This window comes from Gordionus sp. m RMFG-2023, chromosome 3 (assembly GCF_954871325.1).
Source record: "Gordionus sp. m RMFG-2023 chromosome 3, tfGorSpeb1-WG-v2, whole genome shotgun sequence".
Taxonomy (NCBI): domain Eukaryota; kingdom Metazoa; phylum Nematomorpha; class Gordioida; order Chordodea; family Parachordodidae; genus Gordionus; species Gordionus sp. m RMFG-2023.
This window is the reverse complement of record NC_088777.1, coordinates 36,789,118-36,816,914: the sequence shown is the minus strand read 5'-3', so window position 1 is coordinate 36,816,914 and position 27,797 is coordinate 36,789,118. Positions and strand designations below refer to the sequence as shown.

Genomic DNA, 27,797 nt, shown 5'->3' with positions numbered 1-27,797 from the left:
CTTGATTATAGGTGACAAGGAATGGAATTTCCCCATATCGGTTCCTTCCATATTACCTCTAAAGCCTAAATCTCCTTCTGATTGATATAGAATGTGGCAGCGTATTGGATATTGAAAATTTGTTTGACTTAGTCGTAAATGAGCGAGAACTCTGAAGACGGTCTGTCGGCATACCGATGTAGTTATTCGAAGAGTCTACGTGCATAATGACTTCGTTGATCGGAAAGGAAAAGGGGAATGTCATTAAGGTTGGCAAGGCGGCTTCCACCTTGGGGTATATTTGCAGGTAGCCAATCGAGGGCATCTCAAAGTGTGCATCATCGTGCTGTAATATGGCATGAACAACGCTGTTATCGAGTATATGAAAAGATTGAAGTACCATAACACAACTAAGGCGATGTGCCACACACTGAACACATTCTGGATGGAGGGAGCTGGCGGCGGCACGCCATATTACCGTACGATGATGCACCCTTTTGAGACACCCTCGATTGACTATAGCAAACATAACGAAGGCGGTAGTCGCAGGGGGTCTTAATGAAACCATTCCCCTTTTCCTTCCCAATCAACGAAGTCATATACGCAGACGCTTCGAATAATATGGGAAAATCCCATCCTTCGTCACCGATAGTAAAGTGGCTTACATGGGAGGATCCAGATTCCCTGGATGCTAGTTTCTCCTCGAGCTAATTATGCTGACTCTGGGACCTCGCACAGTTGGCTAGAAACCTATCACGGGTAACGTAAGAGGACAATATGTCAGGCCACGCCAACAGGACTTGAGTGGTCAATCAGGAGGTCAAACCTTATACCCCTGGAAAAATAGATGGGCTTAGAGCCTCCACTAAAAGACCCGTTCAAGAAACTCCTTAGGTATTCGACAATATGTTCATGGTGGACAAAACTTTCAGTAGCCCCCCTCCCACCCAGAGTTCTAACTCTTCACCCCCCCCCCCCCCCCCTCCCACAATCTTATGTCTCCCCACAGCTCTTAAACACACATAATGATATTATTAAGCTAGTTGGCCCTTTATTGTCATACATATTCCCTCATTTAATCATAAATAAATAGGAATATCATGTCAGTTTTTCATTCACATTAACCCACCGGACTAAAAACGGATACCGTCATGAATGGATGCCAGAACTAATGTCCCGTACATGCATATCATGATGTATTATAACGATATCCATACTTGATAATTTTAATTTTAAAGGGAATGAAAATAAGAGTTTACATAACATAAAGCTTTGGAGAAAACGAGAAAAATATAATCATGATAGCTAATAATAAATATTGTGTATAATTTGAAAGAAAATATCTTCCCTATGAATGGGAATATATGGTATCTCAGTCATTAGTAAGAATATTCCATTTCTTTATAAGAAGCAATAAATTAAAAACAAAACAAAAATTTTTATTAATTCACAATCCAAATAATAACTGCAACAAATAGTGTCAGTGTCCTTTTAAGATACTTAGGCCAATTAATTGATTTAAAATTAACGAATTAAAAATTCCTAAATGTAATCAGTATTAGTTGGTGGTCACTTGCATTTTATCTTTTATAAGCTATGAAAAATTGATATATAATTCTATAAATAACAAAGCCACATAATCTATATAGACCACCACCCTATAAATATAAACAATGAAGATTTCAATTTAACAACAAAATTATATATATATATATATATTATATATAGATAATTAAATTCACCTTGTAACGATCACTAAGAACGGAATCATCTACAGATAATAAAAAATATTTAAAATAATGAATTTTTATCAGCCAAACAATTGCCTAATCATTATAATCCTCAAGGGATCATAAATTCGAGACGCTAAAATCGGGAATCAAGCGGAGGCACCTATTTACAGACTAGGCCCGATTTTGTATTTTTTTAAATTTATTTTTCGGCCTCACCCCATTTAAAAAATAAAATGTTTTAAAGCTTGGTTTTGGGTCGGTTCTTTGATTTTTTAAATAATAAGTTACAGTGAGGAATTTAATATTTAAAAAACAAACTATTTTTAATAAAAATGAGCAACAAAATATACATCAGCCAAAAGTTATAATAAATAAAAAAAAAGAAACCTATGTCGTATTGTTTTTTTTTACTAGACTGTGTCCTAAATATCAAAAGTATAAATAAACAAATTTATTAATTTTAATGAAAAAAATATAGTATTATTACTTGTAAAAATAAAATAGTGGCTAATTTACAAAAATTTGTTATTTTTTTAAAATAATAGAAATAAATAAAAGTTAGCTTAAAATTTATAAACTTGAGAAATCTTATTAAAAAAGTGATCAATATTTTATATTTTTAAATTTAGCTGTCAGTAGGTAATATCTACGTTCATTCGCTATCTTCAAATATTATATAATAAATAACTTTCATTCATATCAAGTGTTTTGAATATTCTAAAAAACTTTAAATGGAAGATTTTAGAGAGGTTATTTTAAATATATTTAGGACACAGACTTATATATTAAATACAAAAATATATCATTTTACACTATAAGATTCGATTTAGAAACCCATAGAACATTTTTAATAAAAAAAAATATAAATGGGGCTATACTAATATATAATATCACATATTTGTGGGAAAAAAACCAAAAATTACGTAGATAATTTTTTAAAAAATAAATGCAGAAATTTTAGCCATAAAAATAGATATTGTATACTTTTTTTAGGGAAAAATATTTTGGCAATACGTAATTATTAAAAAGGAAGCTAAGAAAGATATAGATATCTTTTAGAGAAAACCTTTAATTTCCCTATTAGAATTTCGATTTAAGTTTTTTGTTCTAGAAAAAGGGAATCCTTCCAGTCATTATTAACATTTTTACGTAACAGATTAAAATTAGGAATTAAGGAGCTGGATTCCTCAAATCACAAAAAATTAGAATTTAACAGGAATCTACATTTATCAGACTTTTCGATTTCTTGGAGGTCTATAAGAGGCTAGAATTTCCATTAGAAGGTTATCAGGTAACGCATGACACATCCCAGACAAGCTTTTTACCATAGTGCAAAGATGTCATCAAGACGCTTGGCATCATTATTTAAAAGGCTTAAGGGTTCCGAATTACTGGGGAAGTCGGCGGAAATCAAACATATGCCGATCAATCTATTAAGATTGCCGTGATGCAAAGATGTCATCAGGATGCTTGGCATCATTAATTAAAAAAGGGTTCCGAACTACTGGGGAAGCCGGCGGAAATCAAACATATGCCGATCAACCTATTAAGATAGTCGTGACACAGAAAGCGGCCACCATTTTTAAGGTAAAAGAAACAGCATACGAAATGTGGTTATCTGATTGCACAGGCATCACAAGTGTCAACAGAAGAAATAAGACCCTAGCTTCAAGAATAGCGTCTAGTTATTTTGGCCATTAATATGTTTCTAATTAGTTGAAAATTAGATAGATTAGGATATATAGAGTTAAAATCATATTGAAACATGGGTACTAGGAGGCTCTTTAAATGGCTGGCGGGGTGCTCGGAACCTTAGAAAATTAAAAGAGCCAAAATTCATTAGACGAATCGAGACGTAGATTTAACTTGATAAACAAGGAAATAGAATAATTAAGTCAGAGATAAAAGAAAACAAGTAATTGCCATTAAATGGGGAAGGGAGGTCAGATATCCTTGGTAAACAGGCAAAGAGGCGAAGTAAAAATCTTAATCAAAAAATTTTGGGACTAAAAGAGATTCGATGAAATGTTTATTAAATTCAAAGGAATTTTGAAGGGAATTATATAGGACTAAAAATTTTTTTGGTGAGTAAATAAATAGTTCGATATGAGTTTGCTATATGTTATAGATAGGAGTTTATTGATTGTCTTGCACATATAATTTTATTATAAATTTAAGATTATTTGAAAGTTTTTAAATTTTCAACAATGGTGATTTGAAATTCAAAGGTGTTCCATCCACGCTTATTCATTTGCATAAGAATATTTAGCATAAATTTTTGGGTCATATAAAGGGTAATAAATAGTACGTTTTGGGCTTAAGTCGTTGCATGATGTAATGAGGAGTTAAATGTTAGATTTGGTATATTGATTCAATTTTTTTTAGTGTTTGCTGCTAATGAGGGGCTAGGAATGGTAGTTATATTTTTGGTGAAATTATTGTAATTGTCAGTTTAAAATTGACATTTATAGACATTTGTTCCATAAAAATTGTAGTTTTCTGTATTTGGATTTTTAGAACTTTTTTTCACGAATTTGCTAAATTGAATTTTGATATATAATATTAAAAGGTATAATATATAACAAATTTTTATTTTTTAAATTTATTTTATTGAAAAATAATTACATACACATATCTATAAAACATGTATACAATTAATAAAATAACTTTATATAAACATACAATATATATATTGATAAAAATTCAGATTTGAAAAAAATCTGCCAAATTTTTTTTAAAAAAATTTTTATGCATGAAAATTACAAAAAATTTACTATATAAAAATATAAAAACAATATAAATGTTAGTATAATAATTATATATAAAAAAATATGTAAAAAGGATATTAAAAAAGTTAGGCAATTTTTTAAAAAGATTTTGGCATTTTTAGGTCAAATATGATTAAAAACCTCTATTCTTCAAAGATTTTCGCTCAAAATTTTTTTTCAAACTTTATAAAATTCTGATTATAAATGTATAAAAATATCAAGATCCACTATTTTTTAGTTGGGTTCCAAGTAGGAGTCATAATTATATTTGAATTTGAAGTAAGAATTTATTGCTTATAAGTTTTAATTAATAAGTTAGGGGAGAAAAATGCCCATTTAGACAAATAATTTGAAAAAAATATAAATAACTATTACCTATCAAATGCAATGTTATATCGTCGGCAAAATCATTTTCTTTGAAGATCGCAAGTTTTTTTATTAAAAGAGAGATCCGGGTCGTCAGAAGAGCATCTTCTTCATCTTCAGGAGTTAGAACGAATCCCTGTGAAATAAATTTAAATATTTTTGAAAATAATAATTTTGCATGCTAATATTTTACTCTAAAAATAATATATACCAAATATTTAAAAAAAAATAATATATTTATGTAATTTATAACTATTTTTTTTGGATATCCCATAATTTACTAAAAAAATATACAAACATCTTCATCGTGCATGATATGGATAGATTGGTGAAGGAGATAAGAGAACGATAAGTAATGGGACAATTCTTCCATTATCAAATAACAAATGTCCTTGAATTCCCCTATAAACGTTTCATTATTTCGGATAATTTCTAAATTTTTGGATGTCGAAGGCAAATTGTCTTCATTCGATGGAAAATCCTGATTAAAATCAGCATTTGACTTGGTGGGATTCAGATGGAGCGTAATTAATAAACGGCGAATTAATCCGGTAAAAAGGCCGATTTCCTAAAATAAGGTTAAAATAATTAAAAAAATTATATAAAACTTACTAATATAAGATCGACGAGAATATAATCTCAAGTTACTAATAAAAATAAAAATTTATTTCATGAATTACATGTGATTTGGTATAATTCCATGTTACCAAAATATTTCATAAATTAAATAAATTAAATGATGAGTATCAATAAATGAAAAGTCTAAAGGAAATATTTAAAATCTTTTCTTTAAGAAAGAAAGAAAAATGAATATGATTTGCAAAAAAAGAAAACTGATGAGTCCAGATTTAATTTTGTATAGGGATCAGGAGTATTTGCTAAATCTTCAAAAAATGTGGTTGGGAGAGATGGATATACGGATTTCACAATTTGAACCAATTGTATGAAGAAGAAAACTCTCACGAGCTTCAGTATTACGTCTATATAATATTTTAGTAAAAAATAATAATATATTATTTTCAGATATTAACGCATTTATTTTTTTTTTAAAAAATAAGGATACTTTATTAGTAATTTTTTGAAAAAACTTAAAATTTTCGAAATAAATTGTTATATTATCGTAAAAGTTCTCGAATCAGACCAGGATGGTCAGATATTTTTCACTCGAAAACGCGAGATTTTCTTACGGGGGGCGTAGCATACTTATCATACTTAATATCAGACCCTGCCCAAGTCGAGCCCTATTTTAATTTTTTTAAATATACCAGGGTAGGGCCTGATTTTTTTTTTAAAAATACGCGGGTTCGGCCGGGCTTGTAAATTTTTTTTAAAAATATCCGGGCCGTATATTATGAAATCAATAATCGCCAGTAAAAAATTAAAAATATTAAAAAAAAACTGGGTCGGGCCTGAAAATATAAAGCCCGGGCAAGGCCGTTTTGAAAAAAAATCCGGTCAGGGCCGTGAATGAGTACCTCTGCAGGTCTCTGCTTAATATATTATATTTAATACAACAAGATTTTTAAGACAATACAAATCTTATGAAGGGATAGGATATATAAAAATTAATAAGATAGTGAAGATTATTTATTTATTTTTCTCTAGAAATTTATTTTATCATTTATATTCTAGTTCTAGGAATTGAGTCCAAAATAAAAACATATTTGAGTCCAAAATAAAAACATATTTGAGTCCAAAATAAAATTGAAATATTAATAAGAAATTAAAATTTATTTTATTATTTTACAATTTTCTCATATTAGTTTTCATCAAGTAATAAAGAGATTAAGGTGTTGATTATTTTGTTGTTAACAAATTTTTAACTTTAATTTTAAATTATGCCATTGAAATTATTAATTAATCCATACCATATTCTCCAGTGTTGATCCTAAATCTATGTCCTTCCATAGGTGATAACTTTCAAAGATAACAAATAGAGTGCACTAAGAGCCCTTTTTTCGGTCCTTGACCTTGACTTAGCTTACATTGAAAAGTCCCACTGGACGAAATTTTATAGGCAAATTTGCCACAATTATACGATTTATAATTTTAGGGAAGAAACAAAAATATGAAATGGTAAATCTGATTATTAAAAACGATTTATCTCAATTGTTCTATAACTTTGAGGCTATAAATAGTAGAATATGCGCTATCAGGTTTAATTCTAAATGAAAAACTTTGAACATTGTGGAAAAAGACGGTCTTTTGCCCCATTGTTTACTTAAAGAAATTTCGCAAACACGAAGTCCTCATAATAGCGGGAGACCTTAATGCCAAAGTGGCTTGAAAGAGTCATAGTGCACTAGGAACGGCAAATATCGACATAAATTCTGATATGGAGGGGGGGAGTGCTTTTAAATATATGTCGCACGCAACCTAAACTTACATATAGGGAAAATATTTCTTGAACATTCTGATCCCAGGGAAATTTTCACTCATTTTAGTGCCTCATACGAGACTTTGTCGCAAATCGATTATTTTATCTGCTCGAAAAATACTATGGGATGGATATAAATATTATAAAAGTTGGTTTTGACTAGGATCTATGGGTGTTACCTGAGTATTAATCCTAAAGCCTAAGAGGAAAAGGGTAAGTTGGCAGCAATAGACCAAAGAGATTAAAACTGAATGTAGATGAACTAAATGACCCGGCCATCGAAGAGAAATTCTCAAGGAAAATAAAAGATTGCCAATAGCGGAGGAACTTAATGAGGATCGAAATGTATACAACATCTGGGCCCGCAGGAGTATTATTTATATTTATTTATACTATCTCTGCTTTAAACTATCTGTCAACGAAAGATACACAGACTAGATCTCATCTAACTCCAGATAACTTATTTCTAGCCTGGTAGGAGCTGGCCAAGAAGAAACAGGGCTAAGTATACCTTGTTTGATATCATCATAAATTGAGAAGAGAGAAAAGAGCATTCTTAAAAGATCGCTACTTTTTACTTCTTATTATCCTCACTTATTAAATTCTAATGACGATAACAGGACAATATTGAAGCCAATTAAAGGTAAACTAATTAATTTTATAAAGAAATTAAATAATCATAAAGCCTGCGGTCAGGACGGTATTTATGCAGAGTTTCTAAAGACGGATCTCTCCTTGAGTGCGGACATTATTCTTCCTATTGTGACCAAATTATGGTATGAAAGAATATGCCCGGGTGAATGGCTTATCTATATAATGATAAATTTATCAAAAACAAGAAGAGTTAAGGACTGAAGGAGAATTTCTCTAAATTCATATAGAATATATACGTACATTGTTTATAACAGACTTAAACCTTTTATTGAACCATTCTTTGAGGATTCTATTGTCCCCTTTTTGCGAGGACATAATGCCTTGGAAGCAATCTTTGCTCTAAAAATATAATTGGAACGGTTCAAAGTATGGAAGAGTCAATTTCTTATTGCAGCTTTAGACTTCAAAATGGCATTTAATTCAGTTATACAAATCACTCTATGACAAGCTTTAAAAGAGACAGGGGTTCATGAGAAATTGCTGCACCTTCTTATAAATAGTTACCAGAACTACTCAATTTAAATTATATATGAGGGAGTAAAATCCACTAACAACCCTGTAAAGATAGAACTGAACAAGGTTACATTCTATCCCCTCTGTTATTCAACTTCATTATATTATATTAGAAAAAGGTTTGTTTAGATTAAGGCTGCCCCGATATTAAAATGATATGGTTATAAATGTGCAAATCTCGGAATCGCCACATGATAAGCAGCCAATTTTTAATGCATAACCATCTTAAAAAAAGCTTCAAAATAATTTATTAAACAAAAATATTTTAAAGAAAAATAAGTATCGGCAAATAAAATGAGCCTATGTTGTGGATCGAGTTTTAACAATTTTTTGCCGATCTGATCCAGAACAAATCTTGATCAGTCAATTCTGACGCCTCCTTATAATAATTTATTTTGTTTTATAACAAGTTTTAACGTTATATAGATATTCAAGATGTTAATGCGTAAAAAATTAGCTGTCAATCTAGTGCCAATTCTAAGATATACACATTCATAAACAGGTCTTTTAATATCGGCACAGCCTATTTCAGATCTTATGGTGGTTTATAATATGATCTAGGTATAACGGCTACGTCTATGCACAACCTACAATATATAGTGGACATAGTTATCACTGAGGCGAAGAAATTTCGTCTGATACCCAATACAGATGTGATGAGTGCCTATTATAATTTACCACATGATAACCTAATAATTGATAACGTAGAAATTAAGGAAGTTATAATCCAAAATATCTAAAGATCACTCTTGATACGAGAGGAAGGGCGGATGAAGATATTAAGACTGGCCACGGCCTGATTTAAGTATCACTTATTTATGAAAATTTCGTCCTCAAGCCAACTTTCTATCCCATTGAAGACAAAATTTTTCAAGACCTTAGTACTCTCTTCGCTTTATTATGGAATTTCGACTTGGAACCCGGCAACCATAATAAAAGGCACAATCAGTTATAAACAAGTGCTTTTGTTATATTACTGAATCCTTCTATTCAAACAATACTTCTAACTTATTCTTGTGAAGAGATGTAACAATATCCCTATACACCTTACGGTAAAATTTAGGAAAATTGAGCTAATCAGTCACGTACTAAGGCATATCAAGCTCTTGACAGATACTTTCGGTCGAATCTTCCCTTAAGCCCTTCCTTTTATACAAAAGCAGCTGGTTTAGATTGATCACTAAATCTTTAGATAAATTGGGTTTTACTTGATATATCTTTTATAAAAATGCTGCAGACAGGAGTGATTTAAAAAGATGCTAGCGGCAATATATAATCAGTTTATCAACAATTGTTAACAGAAAACTAACTTGGGCGAGTAATCTCAAGGCTGGATTGTAAAATGGTAATCTAAACTCTCTTTTATACTACTTTATCAGGATCTCTTAAAACCAGGGTAACGTATTATCACTAATAAGGAACGTTAAATATATATTTATATACTTTTGGATCCCTTTCAAATTTTAAACTAAAAAGTTCGGGTATAAATTCACTTTGGTTACTAATATTATTTTTAGGGTATATTTTTGGAGGAATTATCTAGTTCTTACATCAAACTTTAATTTAGATTAACTGATATAGTTAGAGTAAATTGTATACTACCCTTTACCTTAATATTCACTTAATTTTTTGATTAATTTTGACATATATTAATAAATAATAATCAAGCATAACATCCTATATAGTAGGAAGTAATTGATTGGACCTATTCCTCTTCTTCCTTCTTGTAGTTACATTTTCCTCTATTAAAATTAAAAAAAAAATGGCCATGTTCAAGTTCCATCTTTTGTTTAATATACCTGTGAAACAAGGTTTGTTGGTACCTTGAAAAAAAACCCGTAATTATGCAGAGGACCGGTCTCTGTATAATTCACGTGCGTTTAATTTGGGAAGGTCCTAGACTAACTTGCTAGATAAGATAAGAAATATAGGTTTCATGGATGATTTTAAAAGAGGCAATAAAGATTTGGCATCGGAGCAATGAAGAGAGGCTGAAAACTCTTTGTATGAATAATTATAATTTTGTTTAATCATAATTTCAACCTTCAATCAAGATAAATGTAATCTGTTACTTTTTTTCGTCAAGCAGTAGTCATTAGGCTGAATTATCTCGCTGATGATGCATTTGAATATGGAATGGTAAATATAAAATTGCATTTTTCTCTATTAAAGGAGTTATTATTTGAAAGGAAATCTTCCTGCGTGATTGTGGATAATTTGTCTTCGTAATCGGAATAAAAATGTGAATATTTCTCAAAGAGAATATCTGAATCTATATTTGATATTTTATAATTAATAGTATTTTTTGAAATTGATCAAATGCTGGCATTTTTTAATGTCATAGCTAAGACATTTTCCTATATTATCTATAATATCATAGCGTATTTCTATATATTCTATAATATTTTTCACAAACATCTTTGATTCAAAGCCTTTTCTACGTAATTATTACATTGTAAAATGTTTTTGGAAATGCTCTGTAAAAATTTTGTTGAATTTTTAAATTTAAAGGATTCTTATGTTTTTTGATAAGCGTGTATATACAGCTGAGCTGACATCTTCAGATTGTAGTTGTAAATTTATGTTATTTAATAAAGTGCTAAAGTTAAGGATAATGCCTAAATATGCCTCTTAAAGATAATAATGATCAATGAATATAATTGGTTGGTTGGACTATTAACAAATACTACAATTTTTTTAAATATTTGAAAATAAAATTTTATATTTGTTTTTAAAAATATTTTGAAAAAAGCGAGAAAAGGTGTGATTATTTCAATTTGCTCAAAAAACGTGAAGTGCCGTGATTGAGTAAAAAATTTGGTAAGAAATCGTGAGAATCACGGCTAAATCGTGACATCTAGCAATCCTGGATCAGACCTGTTTTTGTAAGCTTGGCTTCTGTCCAAATATCGGGTGGCACGGTCTTGTTTAAATCTTTTTCCTGAGGGATCCAAATTTCCAAAAGTTTATTAAAAAAATAGTTAAAAAAAAGGGACCCAAGCCGATTTTATTACCAATGTTATTTAGAGCTTTAAAATTATTCACAAAATTTAAAAAAAAATTATAGCGTTATAATTTTAATAAATATGTATATAAGAGAATTAACTGGTTTAAAAAAGAAGGAAATAATATAACTGTAACTCCCCAGAGAAATCTAAGCTATCGTAATTTTCAAAAAAAATGTCTTAAAATTACAATCAAAATATTTATCTCAAACAAGTTTAAACCGTTCAGGCAAAATTATATCGCTTTTTTAAAAGAATTTGACATAAAGGTTCGGTTAAGGCTCATGAAATCAAAACGATCGGGTTTATCGGTACTGTTCAATTCGATCAAATTTTCGAAAAATAAAATTCAAAGTTTTTGTCCTATGATAAAACTAAATATTAGTGGTAACTATTAAGGTTTTTTTATAAGAAGGAATTTGATAAAATTGTTATTAAAGACTCAAAAAAGAACTTACCTTGATTTAGGAATACCAGATCTTTCAAGGCTAGAAAGTAAGTGACTAATAGAGCACAAGGATCACAGAAGCATAAGACGCGTTTTAATAGATTTAATTTGGTGGAATCTGAATGACTTATAAGGAAGAAATTAAATTATGAAGAAAGGTTTTTTATATTAATAAAAATAATCTTTCTATTTTTTTTTGTTTGTCCTTTCGTTTAAATCTATTAATTTTTTCTTCTTCTTTTTTTTCGATTCACAATTACATGTTTCATATAAAAGCCCTGCATGGACTTGTTTCAGTCCGATCAAACTCCGGTCAGTCAGATATTTTCTCGATTCACATAGAACTTTTATTCAAATTTTTTATTCGGAAAAGACCGGAAACGGATGTTGGCAAATTTTATTGATTTATTACGTTCCTAATGCTTTTACAACTATTCTTTTGAAAAAAAACCCAATAATTTTTTTTATTTTTCAGTAGCGCTTACAATTTTCTTCCTTTGAAAATTCGTATCTTTTCCTTAGTAGAATAATATAAAAAAATCGGGATCGATTATAACTTATTCTTAAAATATGACTTCGGTAAGGACTAGGATCTTTATAAAATATCGGATAGGTGGAACATTTAAAATTTTCTTGCGGGACGAACACGAAATTAAAGGTAGGATGCAGGACTCAATCTATATAAATTACATTCATGCTTAATCCAGGGAATTCTATCATTAAAGAAGGAAGGGGTATGAAGCAAGATCGTCTTTGAAATTTAAAACGGTTTAAGGAGTTATGCAGACGTTATTGTCATTTATATAAAATTGGAGGAAAATATTTATTTTGATTTCCTTCTTTTTGTTAATTTTGATTTAAATTTCTCTTGTTTTTTGGCAAATTTAGGGCACAATTTACCTTCCTTCCTCTAAATTTTCACACATAGCTTTCTAGGTAAATTTACTTAACAAAGGTATAGAAATGGCAAAATAATTTGATAAAATTGATCACACATTTCCTTTATTTTCCTCTTTATTGCCTTCAAAACCCGATTACTATTCTATTTATTCTTTGCTGAAACTATGACTCAATAGTAATAAGGAAAGAAAACATACAAAATATTTTCAATTATTCAATATTATTTTTTTTACCCGTCGAAATCAAGGAAATTCAAGTAAGACCATAAATCGACCAGCATTTGACTAGTATATTTAATATTTTCGCTCAGGGTGGACTCAACAAAATCGCTTTCGAGACGGTCTTCTCCATTGGATCGAAAATCAAGTACTTTTTTTAAAGGTCTTAAATTTTCTAATTTACACCGTAGTCTGTGAATCAACGATACTTTTTTTTAAAAAAAGGTTTTCAAATAATTTGTGAACTATATATATAAACTTTGATAATAAATAACTCATTTCATCTTTCTTAATTCAGTAATGATTAAAATAGGGGAGTTAAAAGTTTATTCTTTAAACCTTTGAGTAATTTTTGTTGTTAATTCTGAAAAGTAGCTAGAACTTTTTATTTTTGTCTATTTAAAAAAAATAGATTCAAACATAAGGTGAAGATACAATAATATACGCTTAGGTGCACTTATTCACATTTTTTCTTGTCTAAAAATCATATTCTATTAAAATATCTATAGAATTCTAGAAAGAAGAGGAGATAATACGTACTCTTATGGTTCAACAACAGCTATATGACTGTGAAACTTTTGGTGTGAAGGGCCCTACAGTTTACAAATTCCCGCGAATGTCGATTACCATGAAAAGATATTTTCACGAATACATTACAGTGAAAAAATCATTTATCAGATAAATCTAAGTATGATTAAAGAATCCCCTCCTCTTTACTTATATATTGATGGTAAAAAAATTTTCCCAGACCCCTAAAACACCAGGATCCAGTTATGGCCTTGCTATCTTGTTTGGTATAAATTTGCACGGATATAGATTAAATTCAGCAAAAATAATATTAATAATTATTTATCTAACCCTAGCTATCTCATCACAAAAATAGGACTACTAACCCCACATCGACTAGTCTAGGGGCAAAATTATGTTTGAATGTTTTTCCCAGGGGTTCGAACCGAACCCGAACTCGGAGAAGAAAACCTGGGTTTATAGAAAAATAACCGAACCCCGTTTATAAAATTTCCAAAACTCCAAACCGAACCCGGCAATTTTATTTGAACCCGGGTTCAGTATATTGTTTAAATTAATATAAGATATTTGTATAATTGTAAATACAAATATTAATAATTTACTTGATTTTCAAATTTCCAATTAAGTGAAGTGTTAATAAATTTTAAACAACTTAATTCATTTACTCCATTTTTAAATTTATTCTCAAAGATTACTATTGGATTGTTAATAAATTTTATACAATTATATTCATTTACACCATTTATTTTCAATTCTCAAAGATTATTAATTAGAGGAAAATGAAAGTGAACAAGTCAAAGTAAAAATTATTATATTGGATATTGTTAATTTAAAGAAATACGTCTAAATAAAATTTTTTAAATCTATACATGACTATACTTTTTATTTTTAACTATATTTTGCCTATAAAAATTTTTTAAAAATCTATACATGACTATATTTTTTATTTTTAACTATATTTTGCCTATAAATAAAATAAAAAATTTATTTTTTATACCAAATTTATGTCTAGTTTTTTAATTATGATTTAAATATAAAATATTTTTTTTTATCAATTCAAAAATTCATAAACCCGAGCTAAACCCAGAACCAAACTCGGTTCAAAAATATTTCCCTGAACCGAGCCCGAACCAAACCCATCTATTTTTTTAACCTTAAACCGAACCAAACCCGGGTAAAAATGTTGCTGGGTTTTTTACGTTATTGCATTCACGAAAATATCTTTCGGAACGACTTTTGCAGCGATGCATTCACGGTGATGCTTTTACGGGAAAATTTTAGTCAAAAAAGTTTATCAGTTTAGTGACTTTTTTGAGAAAAGGGTTCTTCTCACTCATTTAAAAAAAAACATTTTTAATTGAAATTTATAACGTTAATTGAGTAACTTTAAATTTTTTAATTTAATATAAATACAAATTTAGAAAACTGAGAGTTGGTTTGATTTAAATTAGTGAACGGCTCGATTTAGCCAATTTAAAATAGGATTTTAACGGAAATAATATTAGTCATGCCCCGATTTTCGTTAGTAGATGCCCCAACCTTTCTACCATCTATGTGAAAAATCTCTAGGCTTGCGTAATATTTTTTTAGCTAAAATATTGTGTTGGCGGTCTTTTATAATCGAGCCGTCGAACAATATATTGAAATATAAGATAATTCGAAATGAAAAAATACTGAGTTTAAACATTTAAAATCAATGCACCCATCTTTGAAATTAAAAAAATAAATATAAGAATGCGCTTATTTTTTATTTTTAATAATAGGAAAAATAATTTGCAGAATTGTTATGAATCAAATTTTGAGTAATGGTTACAGCCATGAATGCAAAAAACTCCGTTCATATTGAAAATCAATTTTTGTGGTCTATTTTTATTTTACTTCTTTTAGTTTTTACAGCGGTCCAGTCCCGTCTTTATTTAAAATGGGACTGGACCGCTGGACAGTTAGGTCGGATGAGAGTCGGTCCGGTTACATTTAAAATATGCTTTTTTATTATGCTATAAAAGTTTTATTCTGCATTAAATTTATTAAAAATGAAATATGTTAAATTACCAATATTTTAATTACATCATCAAATATTTATAATACCAAATTTATTGAATATTATAAAAATCAATTTGCATATTTAATGAGTTTTTGATATATATAATATGGGATAGATATTTGCAAAATTGATTTATATATAAATATACTAATAATCTTATAAAAAATCAAATTAATTCCATAATTCAAATTTCATTAGAGGTTGAACCATCTTTGGATTCATTCTATTCCGTTGATATTTTATCACCAACTTCAGAAAAGATCTATTAACATGCTACTGATGTAGCCTAATGTGGGGATTAAATTCAGCAATATATTTATTAATTTTAGTGTTTAGCGTAGTTGTAATTTTATTAATACAAATATAATCTAAAGAAAAAATTATTTCTTTCTGAACTAATATTTTTTCCTGTGAAACATTTATATAAATCATAAGTCGTCTCCTAGAGTAAGATTAAAATATTTATTACATATGCGAATATGTAATATAAAATCATATTCATATCATTTAATCAAATATCAACAAATAATATGAAGAGAGAAGGGTCTATTAAGTATAAATTGTTTTTTTGATGCAGTTTTAATTCATATATTTGAAATTTTGAACTCTCAATTTGATATATTCAGATAATTTACTTGTGCTTGAAAAATATTCCAGAATTATTCTTTCTAAAAAATTTATATAATTCTCTAACATCTTTCAAATTTGAATTTGATTAATTTCTTTCATTTTTACTACTACTATCTTCTAAATCTATTGTTATTTTTTCACCTTCAGAAGAGGGAGAGGAGATTCAATAATATTATCATCATCTATGATTTCAATTTCTAAAAATAAATATATAATACCTAATAAATAAAATCACCTAAATTAAATTACTTGACTATAATGAAACGGAAGAAAAGCAAACAATGAATGAAATATTATAAAGTGTCAAGCATTAAGTAATCATGTTTTACGTGTTCATGTAAATAAAAGTAATTCATAGTAAACTTTATCTTTTTTAATCGATCATAGGTCAGACCGTCCCATCGGACCCAATAGTCAGATGAGACCGGCACTGCAAACAACCTCTCTCATCTTTGTTGTCATAATCCTGACTTAGAGGGTTATTTTTTATACCAGGTTTTTAAACCCTTCATTGCACATGTGAAAAAAATCACGCGAAACACTAGTTGGGATACCCTCGGACCCCAATTTAAAAGCACTATATATTTAAATCAATTTGTAGCTTTCATATTTTAAAAAATTTTTAAATAAACTATAAGTTAATGATTTTAATTATTTTATAGTAATAATATTCTTAAAACTGACATAAGTTATTAAATACCATAAAATGATATCAAAAATTGAAATATTGATTTAATCACTGCAAATATTAATATAATATAACTTTTAAATTATGTATAAAAAATGGTTTACTTATGCTTAATGTATCAATGCCAAAATAGATGAAAAAAAAGTTACAAGGATGACCAGGTGAGGTCTATGTGACCCCAAGCTCCAAAAAACACTTATAACTCTTGAACTACTGAAAAAATCAAAATTAATTTTGCACATAAATACTTTATCTAAAAATGTTAAGCTGCTAATAGATTCAGGCAAAAATATCGAAAGAATTTTGATTAATAACGTTTTTAAAATAACTAGATTTTGCATAGCCATTTTTCAAATTGTATTACTAGTAAATTTGGTCAATCGAATATTTAGCAAATGGTCGGTTTTAAGCTCGGCAATCGGTCAAATCAAATTATTTTCAAAAAATTTTTTAGGATAATGCTTAGCACGTAAATATACACATATAAAACAAAAATTAAGAGATTTTGATAAATAACGCCAGCAATATTTACCTTAGAAAATTTCCATTATTTTACTATTCTAAACCTACTCATAGATTAAACATCAAAGAAACCTAAATTTTTTTTTTAATTTTTAGGTTTTTCATATGTATATATACCCAAATATAAAAAAAGCGCTATCCAATCATCATTCCGGTTTCCTAAAATGATACTTACATATTTACGCATATAACGCCCACTTACGGATATATATTTGTTAATTTTTAAAATTGAAAAAAATTTATTTATGTTTTAATAAGCTATGAAAATATTTTTTTTATAATAATATTAACTCAAAATAAAATTATATATTATATGATATTTAATCCCACCTGTGCGATTAAGAGTTAAATTTCTAACAATTTAAAATTTTTATATTTTTGGCGGTGCTTCTTTCAACCATGACAGAATACAAAAAGGGAACACTCCTGAATAAATTAAAAGAATATTCTGGAACAATTTGGTGTAAAGATACATAAGATTTTTTCGTATAGAAGCTAGGGATGGAAATAAAAATAAAAAAAAAACATGAAAAAAAAATAAAAAACGATTTTTTTTTGGAAAAAATAATGCCACCAACATCGATGGAACAATGGAAATTTTTTTGAAATCTAACCATTATTTTTTGGGCAGTAAATTAATCAAAATGACAGTATTTATAAAATTGGGCCGTAAGAAAAAAAATTAAATAAAGCTAAAATGTAAACCAAAATTGTCCAGTATTTATTTAAAGTTTTTAATATTTTATCTCTTTTTATTATAAGTTATTAAGTATATTAAATAAATCATCAATCTCAGCTAATCAGCTAAAAGTGGTCTTACTATTATATAATATAAAATTTTTATTCACCAAACACATCATATTTCAGTTATACTATGTGAAAATTCACATATTAAATATAAAAAATTTAGTAAATTTAACATATAAAATAGTAATATATCGACGCACAAAGGTTTTTTTGGTTCAAAAGATTACTCTTTCCTCTAAAAACAGCCTCAATCAGATTTAACAAATAATGGAACAAATATTCGGTGATTTGAAAGAAGTCATATTTTATATAGATGATTTTATTGATTACAGAGGACAAAGATTGAATCTTGACAACCAACATAAAAAAAAGGCTTTTGAGAGAATAATTATGGTTTGACACGCATCTTTACCAAGAGTATTCATGAAAGACAAAATTCGTTTTTTGGGGCATGATATAGACGGTGATGGAATACATCCAAATGGTGATAAAATTATAAGCGATAATAAATATTCCCGAACCTAAATCAAAGGAATAAATAATTTTGCGGACTTCGCAGATCCACAATACAGAATAGTGAACAATGAAAAATGGACATGGTTTAGACGAGTTAAAAACATTAAGAGGATTGGAAATGTAAGAAGGAGAAGGCAAGGAAAAGCCAGTAGCAGCCTCTAGAACGTTATTGAAATCAGATAAATTATACAAATATAGAGAGTGAAGCTCTTGCTATTATTTTATCGATAAAGATTAGAGTACCCCATTGGCAAAAAATTCACGATCATAACAGATCACAAAACCTAATTACTCACTTGCGAGAGGACACGTCTATTTCAATGAGACTGCAGAAATGAAATATACACAAAGCTGGAAATTATAACACCGTGCTTGACTATTTATTTAAGTTATCACTAACAAAGGTAGACAAATTGTACATAACACGAAAATAGAATAGAGGAAAACCTCAATATTTACTAGCTTATTATGTCTCAAAAGTTAATTAGAAATTTCAACTTCAAAAATATATCCATAATAGGGCGTTAAAAGTATAAATATTAAAATATATTAGGAAATCTTAATTAATGATTATTGATTAGCACTTTTTAAATATTTAGGTGTAGTAATAAGTGGGAAACTTAAAAGAGAATATGTTTCTTTGACATTTAACCTGAGTTAGTTTAGAATTGAAAAATAACCACAAAAGTGTAAGGTATTCATTTGCTGTTAAAAATATTTTTAAGTATTGTGATTTGACCAATTGCTGAGTATTAGCCTAATAGTGCTAAATGTTACTGCGGTTTAAAAATAATCATTTTAAAAATAATTACTTCAAGCCAGGTTTTAAACAACAAATGGCTACTTAAAATAAATTTTAGACAGTTTACCATAAAATTTTGAATTAATTTAAAAAATAATTTCTAAAGTGCTTTATAATCACGCCTGAATTATCTATAAAATGATTTTAACAAAATATGTAATTTCAAAATTTTCCCCTATCTGGAAAATTAAATTTGTTATGTAATTTATTTTTTCATATTATTTTTAAGATTTTATTTGAAAGTAATTGCATCATTTCAAATTATGATTCTGCGAAAATATAATGAACACTGGCATGAGTTTTATAAAATGGTAGCAAAATTATCTGATTTTTATAATATCTACAATTGAAATGTGGAAGAAGAGAGAGAATAAATATCATCAATCTTCTGATTTAAATGAAATAAATATTTCCAAGTTACTAGACGATTATACATATTTAAAATCAATAAAATGGGCATTATTAATTACCTTATCACCACCTATTATGAAAAAAAAATTTCATAACAAAATGTGGTGATAGATTAGCTTCATTATGCTTGTTAAGTATCCATCGCAATCGAATCAGACAAAGATAATCTTAGCAAAGAAATTATTTCAACATTTGCATAAAGGTCAAGGGGATTGTAAAGAGCATATAGCGTAATTTAAAATATTTTAGCCTAGAATTAAATTGGTTTTGAGTATGAAAATAATCATAATTTCAAAGTTGTATCCAGTTTGTTTTAAATACAAATGATTTCTTCTTCTTTATCGTTTATTAGCGGTTTTCCCAGTTTACCCGGGTAAGCTAATTTCGGTTCTGGCTTCGTTATCTGTAAATTTTTTATGCCACCCGTTATCACTTTCGTCCACGACTTTGTTGGACTTCCACGAGGCCTAGCTCCCATTACTTCCATCAAAGTGCATCTCTTATAACCAAATCATCTTTCGTTAAACGTACTCAAACCACCCTAGTCTTTTTCTTCTAATCACTTTTCGGACCATTTCTATATTAATTCTCTCCTGCAATTCGTTGATTGATTCTTTCTCTCTCTCATAGATACCCCACACATTCATCGACCATTCTTATCTTTGTTCTTCCCAATTTAGCTTCACCACCAAGGTTTCGCTATCGTAGACTATACAGCTTCTCATACAGCTTATATTAACTTTTTCTTTTAGCATCAGGGATAAGTTCACATCTGTTAGAATAGACGATCATATCGATTTATCTTTATTTTAAATGCTATCTTTCTTATGATCGGTTCTATAAAAAAGACTGTTTCTAATAAATTTATTATATGCAATTCAAACAATTATTTAGATACATTTATAAATAAAAAAACATTATATTAACCTTTTTTAAAAAAATTGGAATTAATCTCTTTCCCAACAAACCTAATATTTTCTCCCTTTTATTTCTTATATATTTTTTGGCTAAATTATAAATTAAGATGTAAATTTTATTTGAATAAAAGAGTATGACATAATAATAATTGTATTATTACTTTAAAAAAATTAAAGATATTTTATGGAGATTTTTTTTTAAATACTGAAAAATAATCTCTTAGAAAGGTCGTTATTGCCGGTCGTGTTATCCTTTGTAATGTTAATTTGGCGCCTCACCAACTCCGCCTCTAGGTTAATCCTTGATTATTATACATGAAATTGATTTAATAAATATAATAAGAAATTTATTATCACCGCTTGAGGATTGGAGTGATCTATTTCCATTTCTGACAAAATCTAATTTAAGTTTCTTATATATTTACTGGCCTCTATCATATTTTCGATTAAAATAATATAATTATTAATCTTTCTTCTTTTTATTTCTGTTCTATCTTACCCCTCACCCATTCCATAAATTATGGTGATCTCTTTAAAATATTACAGTACACAATAATCTGCATTATTATGTTATTCTGTCAGTGAAGACAGAATACTCTAATAATGAAACCAGGATATTTTAATAATAAGCGGTTTAATACAAAATGATATATGATTCCTTACCTTAGCACAGAGCACAGTCTAGAAAAGAGATAAAGGAGCTGATATTTAGGCAAGCTGCCAAAATTTGAAGATGAGTCTAATTGAATTACATTGCTAGGATCATCCGTCAAAAAGTCCATGTTCAAAATATCATCCGTAGGGGGAACGGTATTATCCCGGTCCGTATCATCCCTAAGAGAAATATTTGTATAATTGCTATTGAGAACGTTATCATCCGTAATATTTAGGTTAAGAGGGTCTAAAGAAAAGTAAGGAACCGACGCAGAACGCATGAAATTGTCTCCTATAAGGCGTTCGTCGAATTGTATTTCGCATTCCTTCATTAAAAGAAGATTATTACTATTATCACTATCTAGTAAAAGCGGATTGTCGTTAATACTTTTATTGCTATCGAAATTTAAAAATTCACGTAAACTTTCTAAGATAAAGCTGTTTAGATTGTTTTTTCTCTCAACATCGTACGGAATACCATCCTCATATTTATTCTCACTTTTGGGATCGTAGTCGGGAAAATTGTTGAATGAACTAGGAAAGTTATCGGAGATGTTTGAAGAATTAGTAGGAAAACAACATTTTCGTTTCTTTAGATCATTCCTTATGTATAAATGGCTATCCGATTTGGGTAAGTACACGGGTATAAGACGGTTGGAGATGTGCCGGCAAATGGGGCAATTGAATTCGCCCAGACTAGATATGACGCTGGAATTGAATGCATTGGATTGATTCTTAATTAACGTAGTTTGCAATAATATTTTTAATTGTAATTACTAGAGTCGTAAGAATTTATTATTGTAAAATATGGTCTTGTAAGCATGGTGTAATCAAAATTTTTAAAAAATATTTAGTGGACTAGATTGCCATTAACCAGACTCACTAAACCTCGTGACTCACAATTTTAAAAAACGAAGAGATGCTAATTTACTTGTGTCGGCATTTATTGCCAAATTCATTCAACATTCTATCTAGCTATCGATCCACCCATCCATCCATCCACCCATCTATCTATCTATCTATCTATCTATCTATCTATCTATCTATCTAATCTATCTATTCCTACTCATTGTTTCTTACTTTTAGTATGATTTTACTAGAGACTACATTAAATAAATACATATTATATATAAATTACCTGTAAAGTATCCATATAAGATTTATAACACGAATAATGCAGGTAATGGCCGCAGGTAGTCAAGTGGGTGTACTTGTCCCAACCGAAATTTTTGATAAGATATAACCATTGCTGATATAAAATAAAGTTTTGTTTTTAGATTAAATAAGCATAAGGGATTCCGATTTTCCATAGGTATCGAGTTTGGGTTCAGATCTTTTATAAAATTTTACAACAACCTTAAATTGCCTCCTATACTTAGTGTTAAATACAAGTAACAATGTTTATTAATGGATTTTGTATTGTAGAAGACTTAAGGCTTAAAACGATATATTATATTATATTTAATATTAAATTGATGTTTTGAAAAGATATACAATGATTTTTATTTAATATTAAATTGATGTTAATTTTGTATATATACTTAAATGATCATGATTACTTTCACTTTTTTGTTTTTATTTGATCTTAGTTGAAAATAAAGAACTTAATTATTAATATTCCTAATCTTCACGGTTTCCACATACTACAATTGATGGTATATTCTTAACCTTCAATCTTCCGTACTTATTCTATACAATCGCCCACAATTTATTCTATATTATTTATTCTTGTTCATTACTTAGAATTCAATAAAATATTTTATATTCAAGTGTGTGATAGTCAAATTTTTATTAATAAAAAAAATTATAAATCTCGGAATTAATAATTTAAAAAATATATGGGAAATAAAAAACACATAAATTTTTTAAGGCTTTTATGTCAGTTTTTTTTAAAACATATTTTAGAAAAAAATTACTTGTTCAATAATATTTTCATTTATAATTGTTTGATATGGATAAAAAAAATACATATGAACGGGTAAAAATTTGGTCATTTGTATATAACATTTAACTAGATCGAATATCTGACTATCTATATATATAATCACCGTAATCAAGAAATGAACGTTTTCGTATATTCTTAATGTTAATTTTTATTTTTCTTATCAACTTTCCTATCATCTTAATGTTAATTTTTATTTTTCCTATCAACTTTCCTATCTTCTTAATGTTAAATAAATCGATGGAGACTATATCTCTCTAATGTTAAATTTTAAGAAAATTTTTTGTACATCACGGGATTCGAACCCATGACTTAACGTTTTAAAGGCAAACGTTCTTCCCACTCACCCACCTTCTATATTAAAATTTGTGATATAATCTTTAATATATATATTATTATTATGCAATTTTATTTTTATTGGCTTATTAATCTTTATTTTTATTGGCTTATTAAGCTCTTATTTTTTTGATTTATAGTTATTTATATTATTTAATTTTAAAATCAACCATTTTTTATTTTAATTAAAAAATCGTAAAGTACAACAAGACACTGCCAAAGGCCCCAAAATATAGGAGACAGTAATTAAAAAGATGTTTAATTTTTATAGATATTATTACAGAATAAATCACCACCAGGTTGGCACAAGATTTAAATCATGTTTGAGCTTACCTCTGGTTATCAGAAAATAATTTTAAAGTCTCAAATGACCCATACTCAACCTGCATTTCACATGTTGATATTAATAACGAAATGATTACAACAGGACATAATAGTATATCTGCCAAAGGCCCCAGAATATAGGAGACAGAACAGATGTTTAATTATTTTCTTTATTAACAAAGCAAACTTTATTTATTTATTTGAGTCTTAAGAAACAGAATATTTAAAAATGTAGGTAGATATTGATAAATTAGTATTGTATGTCACTTCCAGAATTCAAATATTGTTGTTGAGATAAAATTTTTATACTGGCATTTGGGTGGTAATATGGGATAATTGTTTATTTTTCAATTGGCTAAACATAATTTAAATTTATTTGTTAAATCTAAATTATAATAAGTACTTAAAAAAAATTTTCCTTCCATATTTTGCGATGGTATTTTAAGAAGATACAGAATAAATCAAATTATAGAATATTTAAAAATGTAGGGTAGATATTGATAAATTGGTATTGTATGTCATTTCCAGAGTTCAAATATTGTATTGAGATAAAATTTTTATACTGGCATATTTTGGGGTGGTAATATGAGATAAATGTTTATTTTTCAATTGGCTAAATATAATTTAAATTTATTTGTTAAATCTAATTTATAATAAGTACTTAGGATTAGTGAGGAAGGTTAATTTTCTGGCATGGGAAGATATTGATAAATAGGTATTTTAAACTATTTGCAAAGTTCCCATATTGTGGTTGAGATAAAAAAAATTCTACTACCATAATTTGCGGTGGTGAACGTATATTTTTCATAAAATCTTTATGTAAGGAATCCTGTTAATGTTTTACAGCGACATGCGTTTGATCAGGTTATCCAGGCTATTGCCAATACCTCAATTACTACCAGATTTTTTTATATAGATGCTCCTGGTGGATCAGGTAAGACGACATATATTTACAATACTCTACTACACTATCTCAGAGGACAACAAAAAAATGTCTTACCCTTTGCTACCACAGGAATATCCTCCATACTTCTAACCTGTGTAGATTGTTCTGGGTTCAATTGCAACGATTTTAATCTTCCATCTCCTGACCCTATCACTCAGTCTAATTTATATGACCCAATAATAGAAGCAGATGTATCAATGGTAACGTTATCCAATCTGAATGTTTTACAGCGACATGCGTTCGATCAGGTTATCCAGGCTATTAACGATACCTCAATTACTACCAGCTATTTCTATATAGATAATGGGAAAAGAAATACTTTCAATCTCCTTATTTAATGTAATTTACCTCCAAATTTTAGAAAATTCACTGAATGTTCTCCTTTATTTAATAAAAAAAATTTTCCTGTAATATTTCATGATTTTTTTATTCCCATCATTTTTGATGGGTTATCAACTAGTCAATTTATAAGTAATAAAAAAAAGTGTCAATGCTAAGAATTTTATGAAGTTCATGTGTCTTGTTTACACTTCGCTCTGCAAAAAGAAAAGGATTTTAAAATATCTAACGAGTCACATCAGTTAGTAAACAACTCGATTTGGCCAATTTTAAAAAAAGATTAACTCAAAATTTTGACCAAGAGTAAATTACCCATGCTTATTGATTTTTCCTACAGATATCAGAAAGGTTGGAATTCTATTGGCGAAATTTGGAGGCATAACTATTAATATTTTAGTTAAAATTTTGATTTGGCTCAAGCTAAATGGAGCTGTTTAACAACACTAAATTTACCAATAAACATTGTAAATATTTTAAATGGGAATATCAACTTAGGAAAACTAAAAAAATAAAATACGCTAAATCATTGGTGAATAGTTGGTTTTTGTTAAAGTAATTTATGACATTGATACAAAAATAGAAGGCAAATAAAAATCAATATAAATATGGGATCGGTGAAAAATCTGTGGATCGGTACAGCCCTAGTTAAAATATATCGAAAATTCAGGGAGAGAAGGATAAAATAAATAATAAAACCTCGGGTATCAACCCATTAGACAAGATCTGAGAATTGACCCAACCATCGAAACTTCCCAATCTTTTTATATTGTCTATTTCACTGGATTCATTTTTCACTGCTTCGAAGTATTGCGAGTAAGCCTTGACCATGTTTGATGCCATGTTACCTCGCATATGGTTCAAGATAGATTTGTCGATACCTTTCTCCCCTTTTAGTTTGCTTGAATAAAATTCCTTTCGGACCGCATTCCGTGGAGCGGTTATGGAAGATGATGGCGCTTCGATATCCAACGCATTTTTTCCTACTGGATAACGGTTATTAGTTAGGGGAAGTATGGAATTTATAGTATCGATAGAATCTTGGGGAATATGATATTCGGCGCCATAATCTATTGAATTTGATTCCATATGGGAGGAATTTTTCAGGGTTGCGAGTGGCACGTCACATATGTCAGGAATTTCCAAATATGGGTTCCAACATTTGCCCAGAACTTGAGGGAGAATAAATTTTTATGAAATATAATATAAATGATTACGGTAACAGTTTTGAATAGATATTCTGTAATATGAAAGTGGCCGAAATAAATACCGATTTCCAAAACACAATTATAAATAATATAATAATAAATCGAAGAAATTTGTACTATTGGGAAATTTGGTTAATTTAATATCTATTACGACTACATTTATAAAAAAACAATATTTTCAACAAAAACATTATGTATCTGCCAATGAATTCAGAAAATATAGAATTTGGTAACCATACATGGAGTGACTGTTTTATCTGGGAAGATAAGTCGACATTTAAAATGGCTTAAAAAAGAAAAAAAGACCATGAGATTATATGGGTAAATTTTAAAAAAGCTGAAAAGGAGGAACAGATATGTATTAGACTCTAACCAGAGTGATTAGGGTTAAAAAAACAAATAAATATTCAGATTTTGGAAGAATTTTTTATTTATTTAATTTTTAAACATAATTGATATAGAAATTATGGTGAAAAATAAATAAACTGTTTACCTAATTTTTAAGAAATATTAAGAAAATTTAAATAAAAACCTGAAATTATATTAATGGCTTGTAAATTGACACGATCTTAACAGCTATTTCTAATTTTTTTTAGTTATTATTTATACAATAAACTGTAAAAAAATAAAAAATTTATTTGAATGCAATGCTAAAGCCATCTATAATTTCCTTGTTAACTATATTAAATTTCGTTTAACATATTACCATAAAGCCTAACATACGTAAAATAGCCCTGGGAAAGATTATTTTTAAATCGGTCTATATAATATTTTTATAAAGTGAATAACCACTGGAATTGTTCGTGAAAACTATTAACCCGCTCGGTTGATCGCAATTCCGGTCTTCGAGTCTAACTAGCATACCACAAATAGCACATGTTTCGGTCCCTGTTATCAAAGTAGGTTTCGAGATGATAGATGATTCTGTTTCTTATAAAAAATAATCATTTTTTTCTTTTTAAATTTTCACCGCTCAATGTTCTATCCAGTTAATATTTGTTCAAAAAATAAAAATCTTCAAAGATCCTCCTTTTGAAGATTTTGATTATGCTCAAAAAAAATTCTTGAGCAAAATGAAAAATGGTTTTTGATTTTCCCTTTGATGTTTTTTATAAAAAACATTTTCATTTTGCTCAAAAATCATCTTTGAGGTTGCTCAAATTAAAATCTTCAATTTTTTTGATCTTCAAAATATATTTTGCTCAAATTTTGGGTGAAAAAACTTATTTTTTTTTCTTAAACACTGGTTCCATCTCCATTTTTTTGAAAAAACATTTATTTATAT

The 27,797-nt window shown here is 28.4% G+C and overlaps 1 protein-coding gene across 4 annotated transcripts in view; it reads right to left on the bottom strand.

Moving 5' to 3' along the window:
• LOC135925649 (E3 ubiquitin-protein ligase UBR3-like) overlaps positions 1–27,797 on the bottom strand; it is a 66,872-nt gene that overhangs the window by 4,208 nt on the left and 34,867 nt on the right. For 2 of the 4 annotated variants that reach the window (XM_065461049.1, XM_065461052.1), the window contains 11 exons: positions 27,302–27,442; positions 26,004–26,476; positions 22,559–22,669; positions 21,430–22,154; positions 20,973–21,067; positions 12,977–13,169; positions 11,854–11,969; positions 5,681–5,826; positions 5,145–5,414; positions 4,856–4,982; positions 1,722–1,750 (listed from right to left, as the gene is read on the bottom strand). In XM_065461049.1, the coding sequence (XP_065317121.1) occupies positions 1,722–1,750; positions 4,856–4,982; positions 5,145–5,414; positions 5,681–5,826; positions 11,854–11,969; positions 12,977–13,169; positions 20,973–21,067; positions 21,430–22,154; positions 22,559–22,669; positions 26,004–26,476; positions 27,302–27,442 (2,426 nt within the window). Of the gene's footprint in view, positions 1–1,721; positions 1,751–4,855; positions 4,983–5,144; positions 5,415–5,680; positions 5,827–11,187; positions 11,332–11,853; positions 11,970–12,976; positions 13,170–20,972; positions 21,068–21,429; positions 22,155–22,558; positions 22,670–26,003; positions 26,477–27,301; positions 27,443–27,797 lie in introns of those variants that run through there. The other 2 variants (XM_065461050.1, XM_065461051.1) reach the window with 2 other exon arrangements.